Source organism: Balaenoptera borealis, assembly GCF_965194805.1.
Source record: "Balaenoptera borealis genome assembly, chromosome: 16".
Taxonomy (NCBI): Eukaryota; Metazoa; Chordata; class Mammalia; order Artiodactyla; family Balaenopteridae; genus Balaenoptera; species Balaenoptera borealis.
Genome location: NC_138872.1, coordinates 72,998,680 through 73,023,559, shown reverse-complemented (window position 1 = coordinate 73,023,559; position 24,880 = coordinate 72,998,680). Strand labels below are relative to the sequence as shown.

Here is a 24,880-nt window from a genome sequence, read left to right as displayed (position 1 = left end):
GGGCGGACACCTGACTAGCAGTCGATCTTATGAGGTGCGATGGGAATAGTAGTTTCTTAGCCTTCTAGCGTTCCTTAAGAATGGCGGAACCAGGAGGATAAGGAGACTACCATAAAGATGGCAGGCTACCTAACCTCTCCCCGTCGCCTCATTCTACCACCTTGGACATCTCGCCCGCCTGTAATACCGAAATCCCCATCCCGTTGGCGCAGAGCCTGACGGGAGTTGCAGTCTTCCCTGCTCCCCTCTATTATCTTCGGTCGAGACAATGGAAGGGGAAAGGGGCGGGGGCTACCAGCGAAGATGGCAGCCGAAGGAAAGGGGAGACGGCGACCTGGGATTTGTAGTCCATGCGCTAAGGCTACTCCCTGCGGAAACGGGGGAAAGGACTACAATAAGATGGCGGCCTATCACTCGCTCTCTGCGCCAGTGCCTGCTGGGGGACGTAGTCCCTTCCTTAGCTCTACAGAGAAAGGACGTGGGCTGTTGAAATATGCATCACGGCAGACACGCCAAATTGAGAGCGGACGGAAACAGAGGGTCTCTTTCCTTCTCTCCCCGCCACTCCCTTCTGAACGACCTGCCGGGAAATGTAGTCTCATGCCTTCACTCGCTAGTAGCGGGGGAGAATTTATGTCACCAGTGGGGATCAATGCGGGTGAGGGAGAAAGACGTCCGGGCGATCCAGGAATATATAATATCCGCCTCCCCGTGTGGCGAGGACTTCATCTTTCGGGGGAAGGCTCTTAAAGGAAAGCAACAGAAATCAGTGTTGTCGCGACAAGGGAGGCGTGGTTCTTGCCGAAAGTACCGTTACGCTGTTGTCCCTTGGAAAGCTTCGGCGCCTCACACCCGATGCTTGTTCCCCCAAACCTCAGAGAGTCGGTAGCTTCCAAGTCGTGAGAGCTCCAGGGGAAAGGCTCTGGAGTCATACAAAATCCCCGCCCCTTCTTGGGAAGTCACCAAACCTCGATTTTTCTCATCCGAAAAATGGGGATAACGATACCTACCTCGAAGCAGAGTTAGGAGTGTTAAGACAATGTTCACGAAAATGCCCAGCTCAGGGCCTGACACGGGGCACGTGTTGGTAGTTCCTTTTTCGAGGTCCCTTCCAGCCCAGCTGTTCCGGGATCCCAGGAATCCATCATGCCGCAAGGAGTTAGCTCCTGTGAGAAGAAAACCGTGGCAGGCAGTCTACCCCATCTTGAGCCGCACCCCCTCCTCCCCCACCGCTCCTCATCTGGGTCCTCCTGTGTCCAGTACCGAGTACTGCTCCCAGGGGGCGCCCATTCTCCATTTGACTGAGGTCTTACAAACTGACCAGATTCCTCAACCTGAAGTTGTGGGCGCTGCAAATCGCCCAGCCAGTTTTGGAGGCACCTGCCCTCACCCAGACACCTCAGCTGCCAAAGCAAATGGGACTGCTTCCTACCTCCGTGCCTTCTTACCTGCCTTCTTGATCTTCCTCCTCTGCCTGGAAAACAACTCACTTTTGACCCCTGTGCTTCCCCCCTCTCTTCTGTGTTTGAGAGAAGAGGGTTAGAGGGCCCTGCGGAAGACTTGGTGGGTGTGGTTTTTCTGTCAGGAAAGTTAACACAGGCCAGTGTGATGTGAAGTCCTAAATTTGCAGGGACTGGCCTCAGGATGAACTGAGACTCCTTCTAGCTCACACTTTATCAGTTAGGAAGTCCTTGGCTCCCAGAAGATTATCTCCTCTGCGTCCTCACTGCTCTAGTTTGGGTTTGCATGATTGCCTCAGGGCTTTCTCTGGAGCCGGTCCCTCTGCCTGTTAGGCCCTTCCCCTCCACCCTTCCCACTGCTGCACCCAGTTAACTGTTCATCCTTCAGGTCTCTGTCCCAGTGAAGCCTTCATGTGTGTAATTCCCAGATGAGGTTCATTTGACTCTTCCCCTAGATTATAAGCTTTATGAAGAGCCCATCTCATATGTGCTTTCAGCATCTCATTTGATCCTCATAAGAATCCTATGAGGTAGAATCCCATTTTATAGATGAGGAAACTGGGAATGGATGTGTGATAGATAGAGCTAGGATTCAAACCCAAGACTCCAGAGCCCATCATCAGAGCAACTAACTACAGCATCCGCCAACTGATCAAATCCAGCCCCTTTGTGTGTTAAGTTTGGCAGAGCAACCACAAATTTCTCCTTTCACTTGAAATCCAGCAACACTGAGTCTGCATTCCTTGAACAAGAATCAGCTTGAGGGACTTCCCTGGTGGCGCAGTGGTTAAGAATCCACCTGCCAATGTAGGGCACACGGGTTTGAGCCCTGGTCCAGGAAGATCCCACATGCCGCGGAGCAACTAAGCCCGTGAGCCACAACTACTGAGCCTGCGCTCTAGAGCCAGCGAGCCACGACTACTGAGCCCACATGCCACAACTACTGAAGCCCGTGCACGTAGAGCCCGTGCTCTGCAACAAAAGAAGCCACCACTTCAATGAAATGAAGAGTAGCTCCCGCTCGCCGCAAGTAGAGAAAGCCCGCACACAGCAACGAAAACCCAGTGCAGCCAAAAATAAAGAAATAAATAAATTTATTTAAAAAATAAAGAATCAGCTGGAGCTGAACAGTTGGCTGCCCATTTTGGATGAGACGTGTACTCACAAGATCAACACAGTCCCCATCCAGCTTGCTTCAGTCCTAACATAAGCACTATTGGCCCCACTTCATTAACTGAGACACGAACGTAAGCGTACTGAAGGTCAAAACCATTTTTTACACTGCGTAGAGCACCTCAGTGCCAGGCGCTGGGCCTGCACCCCCAGCTGGCTGGGTAGGGAGGTGGCTGAGTGAGACTGCATACAGAGATAGAGGAAAACTTTTACTTTTCACTTTATAATTTACTCTGCAGTTTGACATTTTTACCATGAGCAGATATTATTTATATATACTTAAAACATGAGTTGAAAATACTATAATCCAGCCATGTTGACATTAAAATATGATGACTTCAGACCTTCTCAGACATAAACAAACTCAAGGTATATAGCACCCAAGAGCCCCTTTTCATTTGTACAAAAATAAGGTTTGTCTTCTTTTTTTTTTTAAATTAATTAATTTATTTATCTATTTTTGGCAGTGTTGGGTCTTCGTTGCTGCGCACGGGCTTTCTCTAGTTGCGGCGAGCGGGAGCTACTCTTCATTTCATTGAAGCGGTGGCTTCTCTTGCTGTGGAGCACTGGCTCCAGGCGTGTGGGCTTCAGTAGTTGTGGCACGCGGGCTCAGTAGTTGTGGCTCGCGGGCTCTAGAGCGCAGGCTCAGTAGTTGTGGCGTACAGGCTTAGTTGCTCTGCGGCATGTGGGATCTTCCCGGACCAGGGATCGAACCCGTGTCCCCTTCATTGGCAGGCAGATTCTTAACCACTGCACCACCAGGGAAGCCCTAAATATATATTTTAAAGAATGTAAGTGGCAGACTTGACATTTCTCCAAAAAAGATATACAAATGGCCAGTAGCACATGACAAGATGTTCAACATCATTAGTCATTTGGGAAATGCAGAACAAAACCACAATGAAATACCACTTCACACCCCTTAGGATGGCTATTATTTAAAAACAAACAGGGACTTCCCTGGCGGTCCAGTGGTTAAGACTGGGGCACAGTTCGATACCTGGTCAGGGAACTAAGATCCCGCATTCCACGCGGCATAGCCGAAAAAAAAAATAATAAAAATAAAAACAAACAGAAAATAAGTGTTGATAAAGACAGGGAGAAATTAGAATCCTGTGCATTGCTGATGGAAATGTAAAATAGTCCAGCCACTGTGGATGACAGTATGGTGGGCCCTCAAAAAATTAAACATTAATTTAATGTGTAGTTAATGTTTAATTAATTAATTAATCAAACATAGAATTACTGGGGACTTCCCCGGTGGTCTAATGGTTAAGACTCTGCGTTCCCAATACAGGGGCATGGGTTTGATCCCTGGTTGGGGAACTAAGATCCCACATGCCAAAAAAAATAAATAGAATTACTATATAGTCTAGCAATTCCACTTCTGGGAATTGAAAGCGGAGACTTAAACAGATATTTGTACACCCAGATTCACAGCAGCATATTCACAATAGCTAAAAGGTAGAAGCAAACTTAAATGTCCATTGATGAATGAATGGATAAATAAAATGTGGCATATATGAATATCACAAGAGGATATCATTCAACCTTAATAAGGAATAAATTCTAATACATGCTACAACGTGGATGAGTCTTGAAAACAGTATGCTAAGTGAAGCAAACCAGACACTAAAGGACAAATACTTTATGATTCCACTGATATGAGGTCCCTAGAATAGCCAAATTCATAGAGACAGAAAGTGGAATGATGTTTACCAGGGCCCAGGGGAGGGGGAATGGGGAGTTAGTGTTTAATCGGTACAGAGTTTCAATTTGGGAAGTTGAAAAAGTTCTGGAGATTGATAGTGGTGATGATTGCATAACATTGTGAATGTACTTAATGCCACTGAACTGTGCACTTAAAAATGGTTAAAATGGTAAATTTTGTGTTATGTATATTTACCACAACAAACCACTATACTGTAAGGGGCGGAGAGAAGAATGTAACTGCAACAGGTTTTCTAGTTTAGAATGGATATAGAAGATACGGGTTTTATTTATGCAATGAACTCAAAATAGTACCTAGAAATTTTTAAAATTTATATTCCAGTAACTTTCCACTTTCTTTTTTTAATTTTTTTTAAGCAAAGTTGAAGGAGAAGGGAGCCCTTGTGCATTAATGCCCGCATCTGAGAACTGAAACCGGCTAGTATTTCAATGTCTCAGTAATTTCTCTCTTTTTTAAATTAAATTTATTTGCTTATTTTGGCTGCGTTTGGTCTTCGTTGCTGCGCGCGGGCTTTCTCTAGTTGTGGCGAGTGGGGTCTACTCTTCGTTGCGATGCGCAGGCTTCTCATTGTGGTGGCGTCTCTTCTTGCAGCGCACGGGATCTAGGCACTCGGGCTTCAGTAGTGGCTCACGGGCTCTAGAGCGCAGGCTCAGTAGTTGTGGCTCCCCCGCTTAGTTGCTCCGGGGCATGTGGCATCTTCCCCGACCAGGGCTCGGGCCGTGTCTCCTGCATTGGCAGGCGGATTCTTAACCACTGCGCCACCAGGGAAGCCCTCCACTTTCTTATAAAGATAGAATATATAGATATAATTGTGGTTTAAAAACAAACAACTGGTATGGAATGATTATGAGCAACATTGCGAAATTAAAAAAGCAAGATGCAGAACAGTGTGTGTGTTTTGCTACTGTTTGTTTTAAAAAAGCAAACGCCAAACATACATATTTCATGACATATACATAAAATGTCCTGAAAGTATTCAGAAGAAGCAAGTATCCATGGTTCCCTCCAGGGAGGGGAACTGGGAGGCTGGGGAACAGAGGTGGGAGGAAACCCTTTCACTGAACAGATGCCTTTTTGGCCCTTTTGAATATTGAACCAGACAAATGACTGCACTACCTTTGCAAAAAATTGCACACAATTATTAAAAAATGATGCTAAAAGCTTTCTGGAAAATTCTGATATGCACATCTGCTTGGTCGAGGCCCACTACCACTAGATGGAATAAATGGGTATTTAGCACCGCTTGTGTGCCATGCCCCATGCTAGGCAGCTATGATGCAAAATCCCTGATCTAATCCAGAATGAGGAGGGAGCCTCAGGCCTTTGTTCATTTAGAGATGAGGGTTTGAGATTTAGTCTCCTCATAATCTAGGATCTGTAAGGCTGTGGCCTCCTGCACAATACTGCATTCTTCCAAAGCTCCGTGGAGAGACCTGAATCCTCGTGTAATACTTCCACCAGCTGCTACTAGGCCTACTGCCTTCATTCCCTTTCTGAAATGGGTCCAGCTTCACCACCCCTCTAGGCGCAGGCCAGGCCCTAAATTCCAGCCAGTCCTACACAGATATTAGGAACCCCTGAGGGCTTAGATTTCTGCTGCCCAAAGCTCTCTCTTCCACTAGATTGACCTGAATTCCACTTGCTTTGATTAAGCAAGGGTCAGGGGTCAGCTGTCTCCCATGCTTGATTCTATCCTCCCTCCCTCCCTCCCTTCCTTCCTTTTCTTTCTTTTTCCTATTTATGGTTCTCTTTCCCCATCTGAAATGGTTTTTTTCCCTCTTGTTATTGTCTTTTCTAATCATTAAAATACAGTCAATCTGCAACAACTTTAGAATTTGTATATTCTTTTAACTTTCTTTTTTAAAATATTTATTTATTTATTTAGGCTGAACCAGGTCTTAGTTTCAACACGCGGATTCCTTAGGTGCGGCATGCATGCGGGATCTAGTTCCCCCACCAGGATCGAACCCGGGCCCCCTGTGTTGGGAGCACGGAGTCTTACCCACTGGACCACCAGGGAAGTCCCTCAACTTTCAATGTATGATTTTTTAGCTTCAATTTGCTCTTTTAACTATTATGGAAAATTTCAAACACATATAAAAGTAGAAAAGTATAATGAACCCTCATATCCTTCTAAACATAACACACTTCCAACATTTGTTACATGTGACAAATCTAGTTTCACCTATACCTCCATTCCTCCCATCTTCCCCTCCCCCATTATATTATTTTAAAGCAAATCCCAGACTTCATAACATTTCTTTTTTTTAAATTAATTAATTAATTTATTTATTTATTTTTGGCCGCTTTGGGTCTTTGTTGCTGCGCGCCGGCTTTCTCTAGTTGCGACAAGCGGGAGCTACTCTTTGTTGCGGTGCGCAGGCTTCTCATTGTGGTGGCTTCTCTTGTTGCAGAGCACAGGCTCTAGGTGCGCGGGCTTCAGTAGTTGTGGCATGTGGGCTCAGTAGTTGTGGCTCATGAGCTCTAGAGCGCAGGCTCAGTAGTTGTGGCGTACGGGTTTAGTTGCTCCGCAGCATGTTGTATCTTCCTGGACCAGGGCTCGAACCCGTGTCCCCTGCATTGGCAGGCAGATTCTTTTTTTTTTTAACATCTTTATTGGAGTATAATTGCTTTACAATAGTGTGTTTGTTTCTGCTTTATAACAAAGTGAATCAGCTACACATATACATATATCCTCATATCTCCTCCCTCTTGCGTCTCCCTCCCACCCTCCCTATCCCACCCCTCTAGGTGGTCACAAAGCACCGAGCTGATCTCCCTGTGTTATGCGGCTGCTTCCCACTAGCTATCTATTTTACATTTGGTAGTGTATATATGTCCATGCCACTCTCTCACTTCGTCCCAGCTTACCCTTCCCCCTCCCCGTGTCCTCAAGTCCATTCTCTACTTCTGCGTCTTTATTCCTGTCCTGCCCCTAAGTTCTTCAGAACCTTTTTTTTTTTTTTTTTTTAATTCCATATATATGTGTTAGCATACAGTATTTGTTTTTGGCAGGCGGATTCTTAACCACTGCGCCACCAAAGAAGTCCATAACATTTCATTTGTAATATTCTTTAGGCTTTATCTAAGATATAAGGAATGTTTTTTTAAAACATAACCACAGGTATTTGTCACATCTAAATAAATAATGGTAATTCCTTAGTATCATCCAATACGTAGTCCATGTTCAAATTTCCTGGATTATCTCATAAATGTCTCTACAGCTGGTTTATTGAAATCAGAACCCAACCCATGTCCACACATCACATTTGGTTGTTGAAGTAGGCAGCTTCTGACATGGCTCCAAATGATCCCTGCCTCCTAGTATTCCCCTCCCCTTGGTGTAGTCTGGACCTAGTGACTTGCTTCTATAATGAACAGAATCAGTAAAAGTGATGGGATGTCATTTCCAAGATAGGCTATGAAAGACTGTCACTTCCATCTTCTGAGCCCTCTCTCTGGATCTTCTCAGCTTCGTTAATAAAGCAAGATGCCACGTTGTGAACTGCCCCATGGAGAGATCCACATGGCCAGGAACTGGGAATTCCCTGGTGGTCCAGTGGTTAGGACTTGGTGCTTTCACTGCTGGGGCCTGGGTTCCATCCCTGGTCGGGGAACTAAGATCCCACAAGCCACGGGGCCAAAAAAAAAAAAAAACATGGCAAGGAACTGAGAGCAGCCTCCAGCTAACAGCCAGGGGAGGGAAGGACGAGGCCCTGAGACCAACAATCCTCAGGGAACTGAATCCTGCCAATGCCACGTGAGTGAACTTGGAAGCAGATTCTCCTGCCCCTTGAGATGACTGCAGCCCTGACCTTGATTGCAGCCTGTGAGAGCCTCTCAACCCAGACCCCTGACCCACAGAAACTGAAATCATAAACGTTGTTATTTTAAACTGCTAGTTTGGGGCGTAAGTTGTTACACAGCAATGATAACTAATCCTGTTGTTTTGGCTCCAGAATCTCTTAATCTACAACAGTCCCCTGACCTCTTGTGTATCTCTCTCACCAGGGTTGGTTCTGTATAGAAGACAGAGGTGTGTGTATTATTCAGTGTCCCTCAAAGCAGGACCCAGAATCCCCTTGGAGATGGGGTGCAGGTGGCCCCCATACTAAAAATGCAAATGCCCGGGCTCCTTGGGATCTATTGAACGTCTGGGTGGGGACCAGGAATCTGTATTTGTAAGAGTATCCCAGGCGATTTTTTTTTCCACTGAAGTCTAGAAACACATAGACTCAGTTTGGAGACTTGGCCTTACATCTAGCTGTGGGGCACTGTGTGACCTCACCTCTCCGAACCACAGTTTTCTCATCTGTAAGGTATGATTCTCATAGCATTTACTTTGTAGGATGTTGTGCCTAGCTGCTCCCTTTCCCACTCTCTTTTTTTTTTTAATATTTATGTATTTATTTATTTAGGCTGCCCCAGGTCTTTTTTTTTTTAATACATAAGCTTCTTTAAAATTTTTATTTATTTTATTTATTTATTTTTGGCCGTGTTGGGTCTTCGTTGCTGCGCGCGGGCTTTCTCTAGTTGCGGCGAGCGGGGGTTACCCTTTGTTGCGGTGCGCGGGCTTCTCATTGTAGCGGTTTCTCTTGTTGCGGAGTATAAGCTCGGACTTCAGTAGTTGTGGCACACGGGCTCAGTAGTTGTGGCTCACGGGCTTTAGAGCGAAGGCTCAGTAGTTGCGGCGCAGAGGCTTAGTTGCTCCGCGGCATGTGGGATCTGCCCGGACCAGGGCTCAAACCCGTGTCCTCTGCATTGGCAGGTGGATTCTTAACCACTGCGCCACCAGGGAAGCCCTGCGCCAGTCTTAGTTGCAGTCCGTGGAATCTTCACTGTGGCCTGTGGGATTTTTTTTTTTTCTTAGTTGTGGCATGGGAACTCTTAGTTGCAGCATGCATGCAGGATCTAGTTCCCCAACCAGGGATCAAACCCGGGCCCCCTGCACTGAGAGCATGGAGTCTTACCCACGGGACCACCAGGGAAGTCTCTCCCACTCTCTTGATTCATGGATTCTCTCTCTCTTTTGTGAGAGAGAAAGGGAGTGAGTAGGCTGTAGGTGGAGTGAGGGGGAATTGGGCCTAGGGATGGACCCACACGTACCCTCACACACATTCAATGTTACTGAGAAGCACGTACACCTCAAGTCCTTGAACGGGAGCACCAACCTGGTTTTTCAGTTTGCCAAACAGAAGTTTCTTCTGCGTGACAATTTTCATATATCTAAGACAACAAACGACGTTTATGGGACAGTCAGCTCAACTGCATACGAAATGTTGAAGACTTAAGAAATTCTAAGGAGTCTGAAATGTTAAACGCCCTTTTATCTCACTCTGTGCTGTGAACTGTCTGGATTCTTTCTGCAAATTGTTACTGAGTCTATGTAATTCAATTGCTCTTCATTTTTGTGCCATATATTTCACATGGCCCCTGTGTTTTAGTTTATCTATTGCTTCCTAAATTTAGTGGCTTAAAACAATAACAGTCATTTATGATCTCTCATGGTTTCTGTGTATCAGGAATTCAGTCAGGCATCAGTAGGGATGGCTTGCCTCTGCTCTACCATGTTTGGGGGTGTCAACTATAAGACTTGAAAGCTGGGGCCGGGGTTGGAGGGACTTAGAATCATCTGAATGCTCATTCACTCATATGTGTGACTATGGATGAGGGCTGAGCTTGGGGCTGACAGCCAGAACACCTACCACATGGTCTCTTATGTCACCTGGGCTTCCTCACAACATGGTACCTAGGTTCCAAGGGCAAGTGTCCAGAGAGACACTTCTTATGCCCTAGCCTCAGAAGTCACACAAGATCACTTCTGTCACATTCTAGTTGTTACTAGCAAGTCACTAGAACCAGCCTGCATTCAAGGGAAGGGGAATCAGCCTGCTCCCTTTGAAGGGAGGCACATCAAAAAATGTGGGCACATATTTTTAAATCATCATGATACTAATGAAATATCAGTGGAAGCATGACATATTCGTGGTCTGTATTGTGAGAGAGTGCACGTGAGTAACCAAGAGCAATATTTGGGTACACTTACGGTAAAAAAAAAAACAACTAGAGATGTACTTATATTTATCAACATTTTACTTTTCACTTAATGTATGTTTTGTTTTGTGACTTTCTTTAGAAGACTTTCTCTTAGCCCCAGCTTTTAAAGTATTTTCCTATATTTTTGTTTAGTAAGTTTAGAGATCTCTTTCACATTTGTCCTTAATCTATAATTTATTTATTTTTTATTGAAATATAGTTGATTTACAACATTGTGTTAGTTTCAGTTGTACAGCAAAGTGATTCAGTTATACATATATTTTCTTCAGATTCTTTTCCATTATAGTTATTATAATATATTGAATATAGTTCCCTGTGCTATATAGTGATATGATAATTTCTTTTTTTTAATGGTGTTAGAAAGGGATCTGCCTTGGGTCAGATTCCTGAGAAACAGAGCCCAAGATGGGGAGTCTTTTTTTTTTTAACTCAATAAATTTGATGTGTAACATTGTATGAGTTTAATGTATACTTACTTTGACACATTTTATATTGTAATATGATTGTCAATGTAGTGATATCTATCACATTATATAATTATAGTAAAATATTATTGTCTATATTCATTATACTGTGCATTAGATCTCTGTGACTTATTTACTACTCATTACAAGTTTGTACCTTTAAACACTGTCACTCTTATCCCCTCCGCCCCATCCTCTGGTAAAGACCATTTTATTCTCTGGTTTTTTACAGGTTTAACTTTCGTAAATTACACATATAAGAGACATCATACAGTCCTTGTCTTTCTCTGTCTGACTTATCTCACTTAACATATGTGCTTAAGGTTCATCCATATCCTCCTTTCTCACCACTGAATAATATTTCATTCTGTATATGTACTACATCTATTGATGGGCTCTTGGGTTGTTTCCATATCTTGGCTATTGTGAATAATGTTGTGATAAACATGGAAGCGCATATATCTCGTTGAAATCCTATATTTATTTCCTTTGGGTATACACCCAGAAGTGGAATTGCTGGATGGTAAGGTAGATCTACTTTTAATTTTTTGAGGAACCTCCATATTGTTTTCCATAGTAGTTGGACTTATTTACACTCCCACAAACAATGTATAAGAGTTTACTTTTCACCACATTCTCGCCAGAACCTGTTGTCTCTTGTCTTCTTCATGATAGACTTTCTAACAGGTGTGAGGTGGTAGCTCATTGTGGTTTTGATTTGCATTTCCCTGATGATCAGTGATGTTAAGCATCTTTTCATGTGCCTGTTGGCCATTTTGATGTCCTGATGTCCTCTTTGGAATAATGTCTGTTCAGTTCCTCTGTCCACTTTTTAATTGGAATTTTTGGGGTTTTGTTATTTTTTTCCTTTTTTGTTATCTTTTTTTCTTTATTTTCATTGTTGTTTGTTTGGTTCTTGTCTTTTAGTTTTTTTGTTATTAAGCTGACAGCTCTTTATATATTTTGGATATTAACCCCTTATTGAGGGACTTCCCTGGTGGTTTAGTGGGTAAGACTCTGCGCTCCCAATGCAGGGGGCCCAGGTTTGATCCCTGGTTGGGGTACTAGATCCTGCATGCATGCCACAACTAAGAAGTCCACATGCCACAACTAAAGATCCCATGTGCCCAACTAAGACCTTGTGCAGCCAGAAAAAAAACACCAACACTTATTGGAATATGGTTTGCAAAATTGTTCTCCCATTCTATAGGTTGTCTTTTCATTTTGTTAATTGTTTTTTTGCTGTGTAGAAGCTTTTGAGTTTAATGTAGTCCAAGATGGAAATTCTTGACCAAGTGACTGGGGAAGTATTCTCAGAAGGAGAATGGGGTCATCAGAACAGGGCAGTGACGAAAAGCTGAGCAAGAATGTGGCCTCACCTGGTGACTAGCTTTGGATAGAGAAAGTTCTGGAGCCCAAATTGTATCACCAAGTTAGTTTCACCTGGAGGCAAGGGATCTACCTTTTTATCAATCTGGTGCTAGTCTGTCACTGGCCAAGTTTTTCCAGGAGGAGAGGTGCTGGGCAATTCTCCAGAGGTGGGGCAGGCGGGGGGATGGGTGTACAGTTGGTAAAGGGACCTGGGTGGGGCACCAACAGTGTGCACTACCGTTCACCTTTGCACTGTTCAAATCTACTTGCTTCTCCCATTAAGTTCTCTCCATCCACGTGCAGCTTCCCCAGGATTCTGATTGATCATAATTTCTGGGTAAACTTAGAAAAGGAGGATTAGCTCCTGAGACTTAACTGATGTTTATCACCTCTTTCCTCTGCCATCCACTCATTCTAGCCCTCCCCTTCCCTTCTGCTTCTGGCTTCAGCTAGTATTTCTGCTGGTTTTGACAGTTTGCCTGGTGGGTTGACCCTGGCCCTCACCCCTGAAGGGTCTGAGTCCCTAGTTAGCATGCCCTATGAGCCCATGGTGATGGTACTTGCCCACTTACAAATAAAACTCTGCATGGAGATCTGGAGATGTCTCAATGGATCACCTGAACGCTAAACATATTTCTGTCACCCCCATTACACAGAGGTGGTCCTGCTTCCTGGTGATGACCATGGTCTATTACCCCTGCCCGTAAGCATGTCCTTTCTTTGCCTGCTGGTCTATTGGCAGAAGGAGACCAAAGTGACCAGGGGTTGGGTGTAGCTCAAAATTTAATGGGACTCTTGCCATGTCCCCTGGTAGAAATGTCCATCCCCAATCTGGAAATTAGGATCTCTAGACCCACAGGGCCTAAAGTTGGGGGGTTGCAAGCACAAATTCCCCAAGGAGGTCACTGGGAGCAATACTAAGTGGGGCCACTCTTTCTTCTACTCCTTAATTCCCAGGTTCATGTACCTATGTTCTGGGTCACAGCACCATAAAATAGCCATTGTTTTAAGGTGTACACCTTATTCCAAAGGATGGTACTGTATCCTCTCCATGCTGGCATCTCAGCTGGGCCTTCCAGAAGTGGTTTCATCATCCTAAGAGGCCATCAGCTTCTGGATAGTGCAGCAAATGGCAGTGTGTCCACCACCGTGCTTCCATTGCTGTCATGTGGGTGCCTCCATCCCAGGGAGAAGGAGGCAGCTGTGAGTCATTCGCAGCCAATACTCTCACCAGCTGGAGATGGGTACACTGCCAGTAAAGGGGATTTGGGTGGAACACCAGCTGCGTTCACTGCATGATCTAATTTAAACTTTTCCATATAGTTTTCCAATGACTCCAATATCTTTTATTATTATTATTATTATTGGCTGTGCCATGTGACTTGCAGGATCTTAGTTCCCCGACCAGGGATGGAACCTGGGCACGGCAGTGAAAGCACTGAGTCCTAACCACTGGACCACCAGGGAATTCCCTCTTTTATCTTAATAGTTTATCCTTATCCTCCCTCATATGAAGTGTTCCTTTTATCACATCCAAAATTCCTATGTATACATGGGTCTACTCCTAGTCTTTCTACTCTTTTCCATTGACCTACTTGTCCAGTTCTGCATCTCTGGCATGCAGTGTTTAGTGTAGTTTTAGGGTCGTTTTTGCTATTTGGTAGGGTCTACTCATCTGATTAGAGTCTGTTCATATGTCACTTCTTCGGGAAGTTTGGGTTACACAATGGGAATTCAGTATGTGACTGTGAATGGAGGACAGCCTTGCTGGCTCTTTTTCACTTTCATTTCATTTCATTTCACGCTGTGCCGCAGGGCTTGAGGGATCTCAGTTCCCTGACCAGGGACAGGGATTGAACCAGGCCACAGTAATGAAAGCCCAGAATCCCAACCACTAGGCCACCAGGGGACTCCCACTTTCTCCCAATTTTAAAGCCAACACCTCAATCTCCCATCTGTGCTCTTCCTCTTCCTCTGGGCCTCCTCATCAGGCCCAGGGATGCTCAGGAAGCAGAGGCAAAGCGTGGGTGGATTCCAGAAGGTGCCAAGGACCAAGAGGAGACTAGGTTAAGACATAGACACAAAGCACTGCTGGCTCTGTGCCTCCCATTTGGTCACCATGGTGTCCAACCATGTGTCCTCTGAATGCGGACAGATGGTGGTGCAGATACTGGGCTATGGGATGATAAGAACCAGCTCAGACATTGGGGCCAGTCCCCTCGTGTCTTAGTTGTGGTGCACGGGCTTTAGAGCGCGAGTGCTCAGTAGTTGCGGCACACGGGCTTAGTTGCCCCAGCACGTGGGATCTTAGTTCCCTGACCAGGGATCGAACCTGAGTCCTCTGCATTGGAAGGCGGATTCTTAACCACTGGACCACCAGGGAAGTCCCCGTTCTGTGTGATCTTGACAAGAACCTCTCTGAACCTCATCTGTAAAAGTGGGAATAATAACCATAAAACTTACTTCCCAGGGTCATTACAAAGATTAAATGAGATAATGTCTATTTATAAAGTGACTGGTAACATAATAGAGGCTAAAAAATATGATTCTTGTCTTTTTCCTGAATTTCATCTGCAAAATGGGGATGACATCACCTCGTCAGTTTCCTGAGGGGAACCCAGGGGGACAAAGGCTGTGGAAAGGGTTCATAGACTGGGTTCTGGAGCCTGTGTTCAAACCCTAGCCATGCGTCCTACTAGCTGTGTGACCCTGAGCTAATCACTTAACCTTACTGTGCCTCAATTTCCTCATCTGTGAAATGGGGAGACAGTACTATCCATTCCATGGGGTTTTATAAAGGAAAGAATTATTATACAGAAAAAGCTTACAACATCACCAGGCCCTTAGTCAGTGCTCAAGAAATGTTAGTGATGATGATGAAGACAACTGAGCTGCAAGGCTGTACATTCCAGGAGGGCAGGATGCCCCTCGGTCTTGTGCATTCCCATCCCAGTCTCTGGAACAGTACCGCAAAGGCTCATGGAATCAATGAATGGAGTAGGCTGTGCTGCTCGTCCTGATGGTCCCCGCGTTGGGACCATGTGCCCTCGACTGCCCAGCTGGCCCGCCACCCCATCAAGACAAGGCACTGACGTGGCATTCCCAGAGATCAGGTGCAGATCAGACTCCTTGGCCTGGCTTTGCAGAGCCCCCAGCTGGAACCAGTATGCTACTGCCTTCCTTCACCCATCACTCTTGGAGGTGTCTTCCTTGTGGGTGGCCTGGTGCTGGGGCTGTGGAGATGACCCCACCTCCTGTCATGTGGAGAGAGAAATGAGGAGACTGAGAATGACAATGCAGGATGGTCAGTAAGTGGACGGGGGGGAGCTTGCGGTCAGTGGGAGCTCTGAAGGGGCAGAGGAGACAGCGAAAGCTTCCCAGAGGAGGTGAAACCCAAGTTGAAGGTTAAAATATGAGAAGGATTGTGTCAGGTGAAGAAGGAGTACTTTCTACACAGGGGGAATGACAGGAGGGGCTGGTGCTGAGCAGGCGTGAGAAGTAGGACACGCGGCTGGCATAGAAAGTGGGGAAAAGCAAGAAGTGAGGTGCAAGTCTGCACAGGGACTGGGGGATCAACGGCCTTGAAGGCCAGGCTACAGAGTTGGGACTTCATCCTGAGGGCACTGGAGAGTCAAGGAAAGGTATGGGGGTGGCAGGGCGGGACAAGGCAACCCTTGCTCTTCCCCATCGTTTCATGCCTCAACAACAACCAATCTCTTTGCTCTGTCTACTAGCCATGTTTGTTTCTGAAACCTGCCAAGCATGTTCCCAGCCTCAGCGCCTTTGCACTTGCTTCTCTCTTTGCCTGGAGATGTAGGGGGTGAAGATTTGCAGTCAGGGGTGGGAACGGGTTTGGGCTTAATATTGGGGTCTAGGTGAGGATCTGGCTTGGAGTTCATGTTCGTGTGTTCTGAATGGGCCTCACTATGGGACCTGCTGGATGACATTGGGGTCATGCTTGAGTGTCCTGGCAGATGGAAGGGACAGATCTCTTGGGAGCATTAGTGTGGCTGGTGGGGACTGGGCTCTAAGCATGGGATGGTGGGGCATTGAGGCTTTTGCCATTGGTTGGAGGCATTAGGTACCATTGGGGTAACCCTTGAGGGGACTGGGAGGGGCCTCATTGCAGGGGTCAAGGCACTTGGTGGGTGGAGTCAGTGAGAGCCTGGGAGGTGGGAATGATTTTTCCAGTCTCCAGATGAGGAAACAAACTGAAGCTCAGTGAGGTTAAGTAACTTGCCCAAGCTAGCGAAGGACAAAGGGAGGATTTGCACCCAAGTCTGCTGACTCTTAATTTGCTAGGATTTCCCAGGCAACAGCTTCTGGTGAGACCAAAACAGAGATGGAGACACTTGGGCTGGGAGGTGGGGCAGGACAGGGTGGCAGAGCTAATGACATCTGCCAAGACAAATGCCTTGGACAAATGGAGCTGGGCCTGGGATGGGGGCCAATTCCTCCAGCTGTGAAGGGCACCTGGGTGCCCTGGGTATCCAGAGAGAGAAAGTGAAGTCCCCAAGAGGAATAGGAGGTGGGGGGGTTGGGTGAGGGTGAGCCTGCCCTCTAGGGTGAGGTTCAGCCCCACGTACACTGCCCACCTGTGCATAGCACCAGATCGGGTGTCTGCCTCCCTCTTCCCCTCCTTCCCTCCTGCCCTCCTCCTCCTCCTCCTCCTCCTCTTTCTTCCTCCTCCTCTTCCTCCACTACCTGGCCTGGCCCACGCCTCACTGCACCCACTCAATGGGCCTAGTCTAATCCCCTGACATCACCGCCTGCCCAATACAGGCCCTGCCTGGCAGCCTTGGCAACCCACAGGCTCAGAGACACAATTTAGGATCCCCCACCTCAGAGCCCATCTTTCCCTCAACCTCTTCCCTCCTTCAGCTCACGGTTCCGATCGGGGATACCCCAGATCCAGTCCCAAGCTGGGGGGCAGGTGTCTAGAATCTGTCCTGGCCTTGCTGTGTGACTCCAGGTAAGTAGCTGCCCCTCTCTGGGCCTCAGGCTCCTTATCTAAGTCTCCTCTACCCCCAGCTAATCACGTCAACCTGTTTTGGCTTCCTCTCAGCACCTTGTAGCTTTAGGAAATTTTGTTTTTTTATGAGTTCACATGTTTATTGTCAGGGGACCACTGGACTGTGTGCCCCTTATTATTCACCCCGGTGCCAGCACATAGCAGGGGCTCCATCGATAACTGCTGACTGAATGTATACACGGGTGAATGAATGAACAGATGTAGCTCCTGCCTTAGCAGGAAGCATATGGACCTTCTCCCTCCACACCAGCCCCAATGGGGGAGAAAGGTAGAGCAGTATTTCAGCCCTGAAACTGGATGGAAGCAGGGTGGGGGTCTGACCCACCATTTTCTGACTCGGCTGGTAGACAGGGGCTGAGAGGTGAATCTCCTTTATGGAGAGACTGGGAAAGCTCTGGAGAAGGACCAGAACCCCGGACCTGTCTCTCTGCCCTCCCTCTCTGCCACAAGGCTTCCCCAGGCGTGGGTGGGGTGGGGGAGGGGAGGGCCTCAGGTATATGTCTGTGTGTCCCTGTGTGCTTTACCTGGGCAGAGGGCAGCCACTGACCCAAGATGTCCCAGGATAGCAGAGGCTGAGACATGGCTAAATCTCAGGATTCCTGACCTCCAGCTGCACACGTGTGTATGTGTGCACACACATGGCCATGGTGTGTGTACACGCCATGTGTATATGTGTCTGCTCCAAGCATGTGCCTTTGGTGGGGCCTCCAGGTATGGTTGTGTGTTCATAGGCGTCTGTGTGGACGCATGCGCAGTCCTGTGTTTGGCTCTCCCAGGCAGGGTGTGAGGTATAACATGGGTGTAGGCATGTCCACTAGAGTGTCAGCTCCATGAGGGAAGGGATTTGTGTCTGACTTGCTCCCTGCTCTATCCCAGCATCCGGAACAGGGACAAGCACACAGTTGGGGTCAATACATCCTTGACTGAATAAACGTATGAAAGTGTGTGCACATGTCTGGTGTGTGCCCACTTGCCAACCCATGTGTAGACGTGCACATGCTCCTGTGTCTAAGGGTGCACCTGGGTGTGGGTGCTGTTGCTGACATGTCAACCTCCTGTCCCTTTTCCAAACTCCTCAGGAGCCAGGGCCCAATGCCTGGGTCCCCGTGGGGCGGAGCAGGGGGCCTCCTCCTCACGGGAAACTGGATCCCTGGACGTGCAGAGCAGCAGGAAGCAGGGCGGCCTCTTTGTCCCCCGATAATCCCCTCCCCGCCTGGCCCCCTTTCTCCCAGCAACCGGGGTTTAAGGTCGAGTTTGGGGGCTGTAGGGAACGAGGGTGTCACCTCAGTGTCCCCTTCCCTACCTATTCCCTGCCCCCGGGGCTTCTGCACCTGCCCTCCCACTCTGAGGGTGTGACTCCTTCCCTCCCTCGTGGGCAGCCCTAGGGCTCAGCCCCAGGTATAAAGCCACCTGAAGGGCGGGAGGAAAGATGCCCCAGAACCACCCGGAGACTGCAGAGAGGAAGGAGCCAAGGAGAGAGCATGAGCTATCATCTGCTGCGTGAGTGAGGGAGGGCGCTGAGGTCCCGAGACCAGGACGGGAGGGGGTACCGCCCGGCCCTCTGGCCCATCTGTCTCAGGTGCCTGGCTATTTTACATCTGCTGTGAACCTCCAAATCCTTAAACACAGAGGACTTCATTCGTCATTCATTCATTCATTCACTCAAGAAATATTTACCAAGCGCCTGTTAGGCACTAGGTAGTATTCTAAGCATTTGGGGACATAGCAGTAAAGAAACAGACAAAAAGATGGTTGAATGAATGAATGAATGAATGGGACTTCACCTTCAGGCCTTCCCTTAAGTTCTGAATTTCTGGGAATTCAGGAATGTAGACAGGGAAGCCAAGGAGGCCACCCTGGTTTGTCTCTCGTCCCCATCATAGCTGGTGACCTTAGGGAATTGCCCTCTTCTCTGATCCTCACACTGTTGGTGGGAACAACTGGCCCGACCCTTGAGAAGCCAATTTGGCAGCATTTACTCAAATTTAAAATAAATACACCCTCCAATCCAGATATTTCCACTTCCAGCAGTTCCCAAAGAGGCTGGGATAATGATGTTCACGGCAGCATCCATTCATTTAAAAAATATTTATGGGGGCTTCCCTGGTGGCGCAGTGGTTAAGAATCTGCCTGCCAATGCAGGGGACACGGGTTCGAGCCCTGGTCCGGGAAGATCCCACATGCCGTGGAGCAACTGAGCCCGTGCACCACAGCTACTGAGCCTGCTCTCTAGAGCCCGCGAGCCACAACTACTGAGCCCGCGTGCCACAAATACTGAAGCCCACACGCCTAGAGCCCATGCTCCCCAACAAGAGAAGCCACCGCAATGAGAAGCCTGCACACCGCAACGAAGAGTAGCCCCCCACTCTCCGCAACTAGAGAAAAAGCCCACGCGTAGCAATGAAGATCCAACACAGCCAAAGATAAATAAATAAAATGAATAAATTTATTTAAAAAAATATATATATTTATCAAGCTCTGCGCTAGGTGCTGGGGAACCAGCAGGGAATGAAGCAGGTGAGGTTTCTTCTTTCCTGGAGCCAACATTCTAGGGGGAGAGACAGCAACAAGCAAGTAGATAAATAAATAAATGAGGGATCTGTAAACAGCAGAAGTCTCTGAAGACTACACATCAGGGAGACGGAGGGGTTTTTGAGTTGAGGCCTGAAGGACCAGAAGGAGCAGCCTTGGGTAGGTTTGTGGGGTGGTCATGGCAGGACCCAGCAAGGCAAAGCCTGCACGGGGGTGCTGCAGAAAAGAGGGGCCTGGCCTTGTAGCCCACACGGAGGACTCTGGCTTTCACTGTTAGGTGGGAGCCACGGGAAGGTTTGGGCAGAGGAGGGATCTAGCTGGACTTGGAGAGTTGCAGGGTGGCGGAGAGAGGCAAGGGTGGAGACAGAGACACCAGCAGAGAGAGAGGTAGTTCGATTCTAGATACTTCTTTTCATCTTTTAAAACTTTTTTATTGAAAATAACGAATACGTACAGGGAAATGTGCAAAAGTCCTAAGTATATAGCTCAATGAATTTTCACAAAGTCAAGGTATCCTTGTCATAAGTGCTCAGATCAAGCAACACAGACAGACCGAGGGAGTTCCCTGGTGGCCTAGTGGTTAGGATTTCAGGCTTTCACTGCCATAGCCCAGGTTCAATCCCTGGTCGGGAAACTGAGATCCCGCAGGCTGCACAGTGTGGCTGGAAAAAAAAAAAACAACAGACCTCTCAGCCACCTTTTAAGGACAGAGCCAACAGGATTTACTGTGGGTTGAACATAAGAGAAGGAGAGAATGAGGTGTCTAAAAGGACCCCATGGTTTTGACCTGAGCACCCGGGAGAATGGATGTGCTCTTCCTTGAGTGGGGAAGACTGGGAGAGGAAGGGGAAGAGGGCATCTTGAGCTGAGCACTGGATATTTTTTTTTTTTGAGCATTGGATATTTTGACTTTGAGAAGCTTATTAATATCCAAGGGAAAATGTCAAGCAGGAAGTTGAATACATGAGTCTGGAGTTCAGGGGAATATTTTGGGCTGGAAATAATGGGCTTAAAGGATGGTTCTGCCCTGACTTGGATACACAAGATCATTGCAGGCCACAAGGGCTGTACCCATTTGAGGAGTTGTTATGATGAATGAATGAATTGGCAGGCGAGGCCGGGGACTTGGTACTGACCTCTGATTTCTCCTGCCAGCCCCCCTCTGCCTGCTGACCCTGCTGCTGCCACCCCTCGGTCTGGGGGCCCCCATCTCCCCAGCTGAGCCCATCAGTCAAGCCTACAGCCTGGCACTCTACATGCAGAAGAATACTTCAACACTGCTGCAGACTTATGTGAGTGATACGGCATGAGCAGGGAATGAGGGGAGAAGGGCGCCACCCTCCTGGCCCAGCCCTGGGTAGGGGAAGCAGAGCAAGGCCAGAAGAAGGCTCCTCCATGGGTCCAAGGGTATAGGGACTCTGCCACCTAGAGACATACCCCCGGGAACATTGTCACTGATGGCTGGCTGACCTTGGGCAAGTCATTCCTTCTCTCCCAGTCTTAGCTTCCTCATCTGCCAAATGGGCTGGTGCTCCTGCCTTGGCTGACCTCTCAGGACTGTTAGAAGATTCAAAGGAAGCACATAGAGGGAAAGGCTTTAGGGGATCATGATTCTTTCCACAACTACCTCATGCCCCGTGCTTTCTTTTCTTTTTTCTTTTTTTTTGATAAATTTATTTATTTATTTATTTATTTATTTATTTTTGGCTGCATTGGGTCTTCGTTGCTGTGCACAGGCTTTCTCTAGTTGTGGCAAGTTGGGGCTGCTCTTTGTTGCGGTGCACGGGCTTCTCATTGCGGTGGCTTCTCTTGTTGCAGAGTACAGGCTCTAGAGCTCAGGCTCAGTAGCTGTGGCTCACGGGCTTAGTTGCTCCGTGGCATGTGAGATCTTCCTGGACCAGGGCTCGAACTCATGTCCCCTGCATTGGCAGGCGGATTCTTAACCACTACATCACCAGGGAAGCCTGCCCCGTGCTTTCTTGAGCCTAAGCCATGCTGGGAACTCTAGCCTTATTATCTTTTCTTTTAATTAATTAATTAATTTATTTATTTATTTTTGGCTGCATTGGGTCTTCGTTGCTGTGTGCGGGCTTTCTCTAGTTGCAGCGAGCGGGGGCTACTCTTCTTTGCAGTGCACAGGCTTCTCATTGTGGTGGCTTCTCTTGCTGCGGAGCATGGGCTTTAGGCGCATGGGCTTCAGTAGTCGTGGCACGCGGGCTCAGTAGTTGTGGTGCATGGGCTTAGTTGCTCCACGGCATGTGGGATCTTCCTGGACCAGGGCTTGAACCCATGGCCCCGGCACTGGCAGGCGGATTCTCAACCACTGCACCACCAGGGAAGTCCCTAGCCTCATTATCTTACTGACTCCTCAAATAGTTCTGAGAGGTGGATTTACAACCCATTTTACAGATAAGGAATACTGAGTTTTAGAGAGGGGGAATAATTTGCCTGAGGTCACAAAACTGTCTAGAAGTTCAAACTGGCAGCCTCCTGATTGGGTCTGACCCACAGATGTTTTTGTTTAGGCCATCCAATGCTTGTTCAGATTCTGAGTATGAGTGCCTGTCAAAAACAGGCACAGGGATCCTATTGGCCTCCTGCCACCCCCACCCCCGTCTTAGTCCTGCCCTCTTCCCCAAGTGACATGATCTGCCTGGCCCCTGGAGGCCCTGGGGTTTGTGACTCTTCCGCTGTGCTATATTCTAGGTCCATGTGAAGTTACTTAATCTAGTTTCTAATCTCATATCTGTCACCAAACCCTGGGTAGCTTTGGGCACCCTGAGCCTCAGTTTCCCCACTTGTAAGATGGGGATGTAGGACCAGGTGATCTATCAATTAGGGCATTTATCAGTGTGCATTAAAATTCTGTGGGCCTAGGTTTGTGGAGGCGAGAACTTTAATGGAGAAGGCACTCAACTAAATTTAATAATATTAATAATTTTTTATTAATGATTATAATAAAATGAACAAACATAAACCACTAAATGCTGTGAATAAAAAGAAAATAGGGCTGTAACTATTATACATTGTCAATAATATATTTATATTGAAAATATTGCAATAAGTAACATAGTCATAGTGTTCATGATACTAATATAAATATATAGTTTGTGAACGATATTAATGCCCTTATTGTATGCCAGGTGCTGTGCTAAGTGCTTTATACATTGTGTTGGCCAACTAGTTCGTTCAGTTTTAAGTAAAAATAAAAGACACCTCTTTCATTTTCACCAAGAACTTTATTGAACAACGTATTCATTAACCGAACTAACTTTCTGGCCAGCCCAATATATTACTTATCTTCACCATAATAGTGTCACATGGGAATTACTGAAGCTGTGATTCAAAGTTGCACAACTTGTACGTGGAAGAGGCCAAATTGGAACCTAACAGAGCCCAGGCTCTGTGCTAGAACATTTCACCAACTCCCTGAGAGGCAGGGAATGGCGACTCCCCCTGGGAAGATGCCAGTCTCATGGAAGGCAGATGTGAAGTCAGGGGAGACCCAGGGCAGCCTTTTGGTCTCCTCACTCCCGTCTCTGTCCCTCATGCAGCTCCAGTGCCAAGGCAGCCCCTTTAGTGACCCTGGCTTCTCAGCCCCAGAGCTCCAGCTCAGCAGCCTGCCTCCTGCCGCAGTCTCCTTCAAGACCTGGCATGCGCTGAACGACAGGGAGCGTCTGAGCTGTGCCCAGGGGGCCTTCCTGGCCTTGACCCAGCACCTCCAGCTCGTGGGGGATGACCAGAGTGACCTGAACCCTGGCAGTCCCATCCTTCTGGCTCAGCTCGGGGCTGCAAGACTCAGGGCCCAAGGCCTGCTGGGCAACATGGCTGCCATCATGACTGCCCTGGGCCTGCCTATCCCCCCAGAAGACACTCTTGGGCTTGTCCCCTTCGGGGCCTCGGCCTTCGAGAGGAAATGTCGAGGTTATGTAGTAACCCGGGAATATGGCCATTGGACTGACCGAGCTGTGAGGGACTTGGCTCTGCTCAAGGCCAAATACCCTGGGTAGAGGAGGTGGGACTTCCCGTCAGAGGCTGCAACACTTCCCCTTTCACAACGGACTCTTTTCTGCCTTGCTTCTTGGCTAGAAAGGAGACACATCTTGTCTAGGAGACAGGGCTTGTGTACCATGTATTTGGGGAAATTTCCTGGTAACCAGGCCTCAAGTCGCCACTGCCTGGGCGACTGCCTAGGTCCTATGGCCTCCCTTCCAGATCTGGGTGGGACTCTATGGATATCATTTTATGGATTACCAGTCCAGTGGTACTGGTTGCCCACTTCCTGGGTGGAAAAAAGTATCTCTTTGAAGTGGCTTCACTTCCCATTCTACGGGGCAGTACAGTTGGTCTCCTTCCTGGGCTCTCCCTGAGACCTTCTCCCTCCTGTAATTTTGGGGAGGCCCAGGGGCTGCCTTCTTGTCTCCGTCTACCTCACTTCCTGTATGAAGATATGGACTTTCTGAGCAACTAGGCCTCCCTTTTTGCTGGAGCTCATTTCATCCCCTAGTCTACCTCTCCGACTCTGGCCACTGTTCCAACTTCCCATCTTAAGGGGCTTCACTTCCTATTCAGTGGACATCCGATTCTTGAAAAACTCAGGACTCGTGTCACATCTGTTTCCTGCTCAGAACACATCCACTTCCTGTTCTGGGCTGAGAAATGGCATCCCTGGCCTGGGGCTCTCATGAATCTCCTATTTATACTGTGGCTTTTGCGGATGTCTGGGGGAACCAGTTTGTAACCCAAGGACCTTATTCTCCTTAAAGGTGTCTCCCCATTTTCAACAACTATATATACTGGTAACTTTAATGTTCTTTTTATTTTTAAACATTTTATTTACAAAAAATTAATTTATTCTCGTAAATAAAACTCTTTTTAAGGGGTGATTTTTTTTTCTCTCCAGTAGACCTAACTTGGGGGGAAGGGAAGGTACAGGGATAGGGCAGAGGGAGGGGAAGAAGGGAAAGGACATCAAAGGCAGAGGGGGCAGGGCCGCAAAGGGTGGGATGGGGGAGGGGGAGAGCAGCAGGTGGAGTGACCCTGGGGGAAGGTGGCTGAA

At 47.6% G+C, this 24,880-nt stretch overlaps 1 protein-coding gene and 1 long non-coding RNA gene across 2 annotated transcripts; one reads left to right on the top strand and one right to left on the bottom strand.

Moving 5' to 3' along the window:
* Positions 1–614: 614 nt before the first annotated feature.
* LOC309613701 lies at positions 615–16,834 on the bottom strand. The gene is made up of 2 exons (XR_014235848.1): positions 1,011–16,834; positions 615–745 (listed from the first exon to the last, which is right to left on the bottom strand). It is a non-coding gene; the product is annotated as an uncharacterized lncRNA (long non-coding RNA).
* A 130-nt stretch (positions 16,835–16,964) lies between these two features.
* On the top strand, positions 16,965–24,705 carry LOC309613475 (cardiotrophin-2-like). Its single transcript, XM_082360314.1, has 3 exons — positions 16,965–18,789; positions 20,977–21,113; positions 23,376–24,705. The coding sequence occupies exons 1-3, from the start codon at positions 18,771–18,773 to the stop codon at positions 23,829–23,831; spliced, it is 612 nt and encodes a 203-aa protein (XP_082216440.1). The 5' UTR covers positions 16,965–18,770; the 3' UTR covers positions 23,832–24,705.
* The last annotated feature ends 175 nt before the right edge of the window (positions 24,706–24,880 follow it).

Excerpts from the sequence above, each read along its gene's own strand:
- LOC309613475 (XM_082360314.1), top strand. Across the intron at positions 21,114-23,375 it reads CAACACTGCTGCAGACTTAT|CTCCAGTGCCAAGGCAGCCC; the intron begins GTGAGTGATACG and ends TCCCTCATGCAG.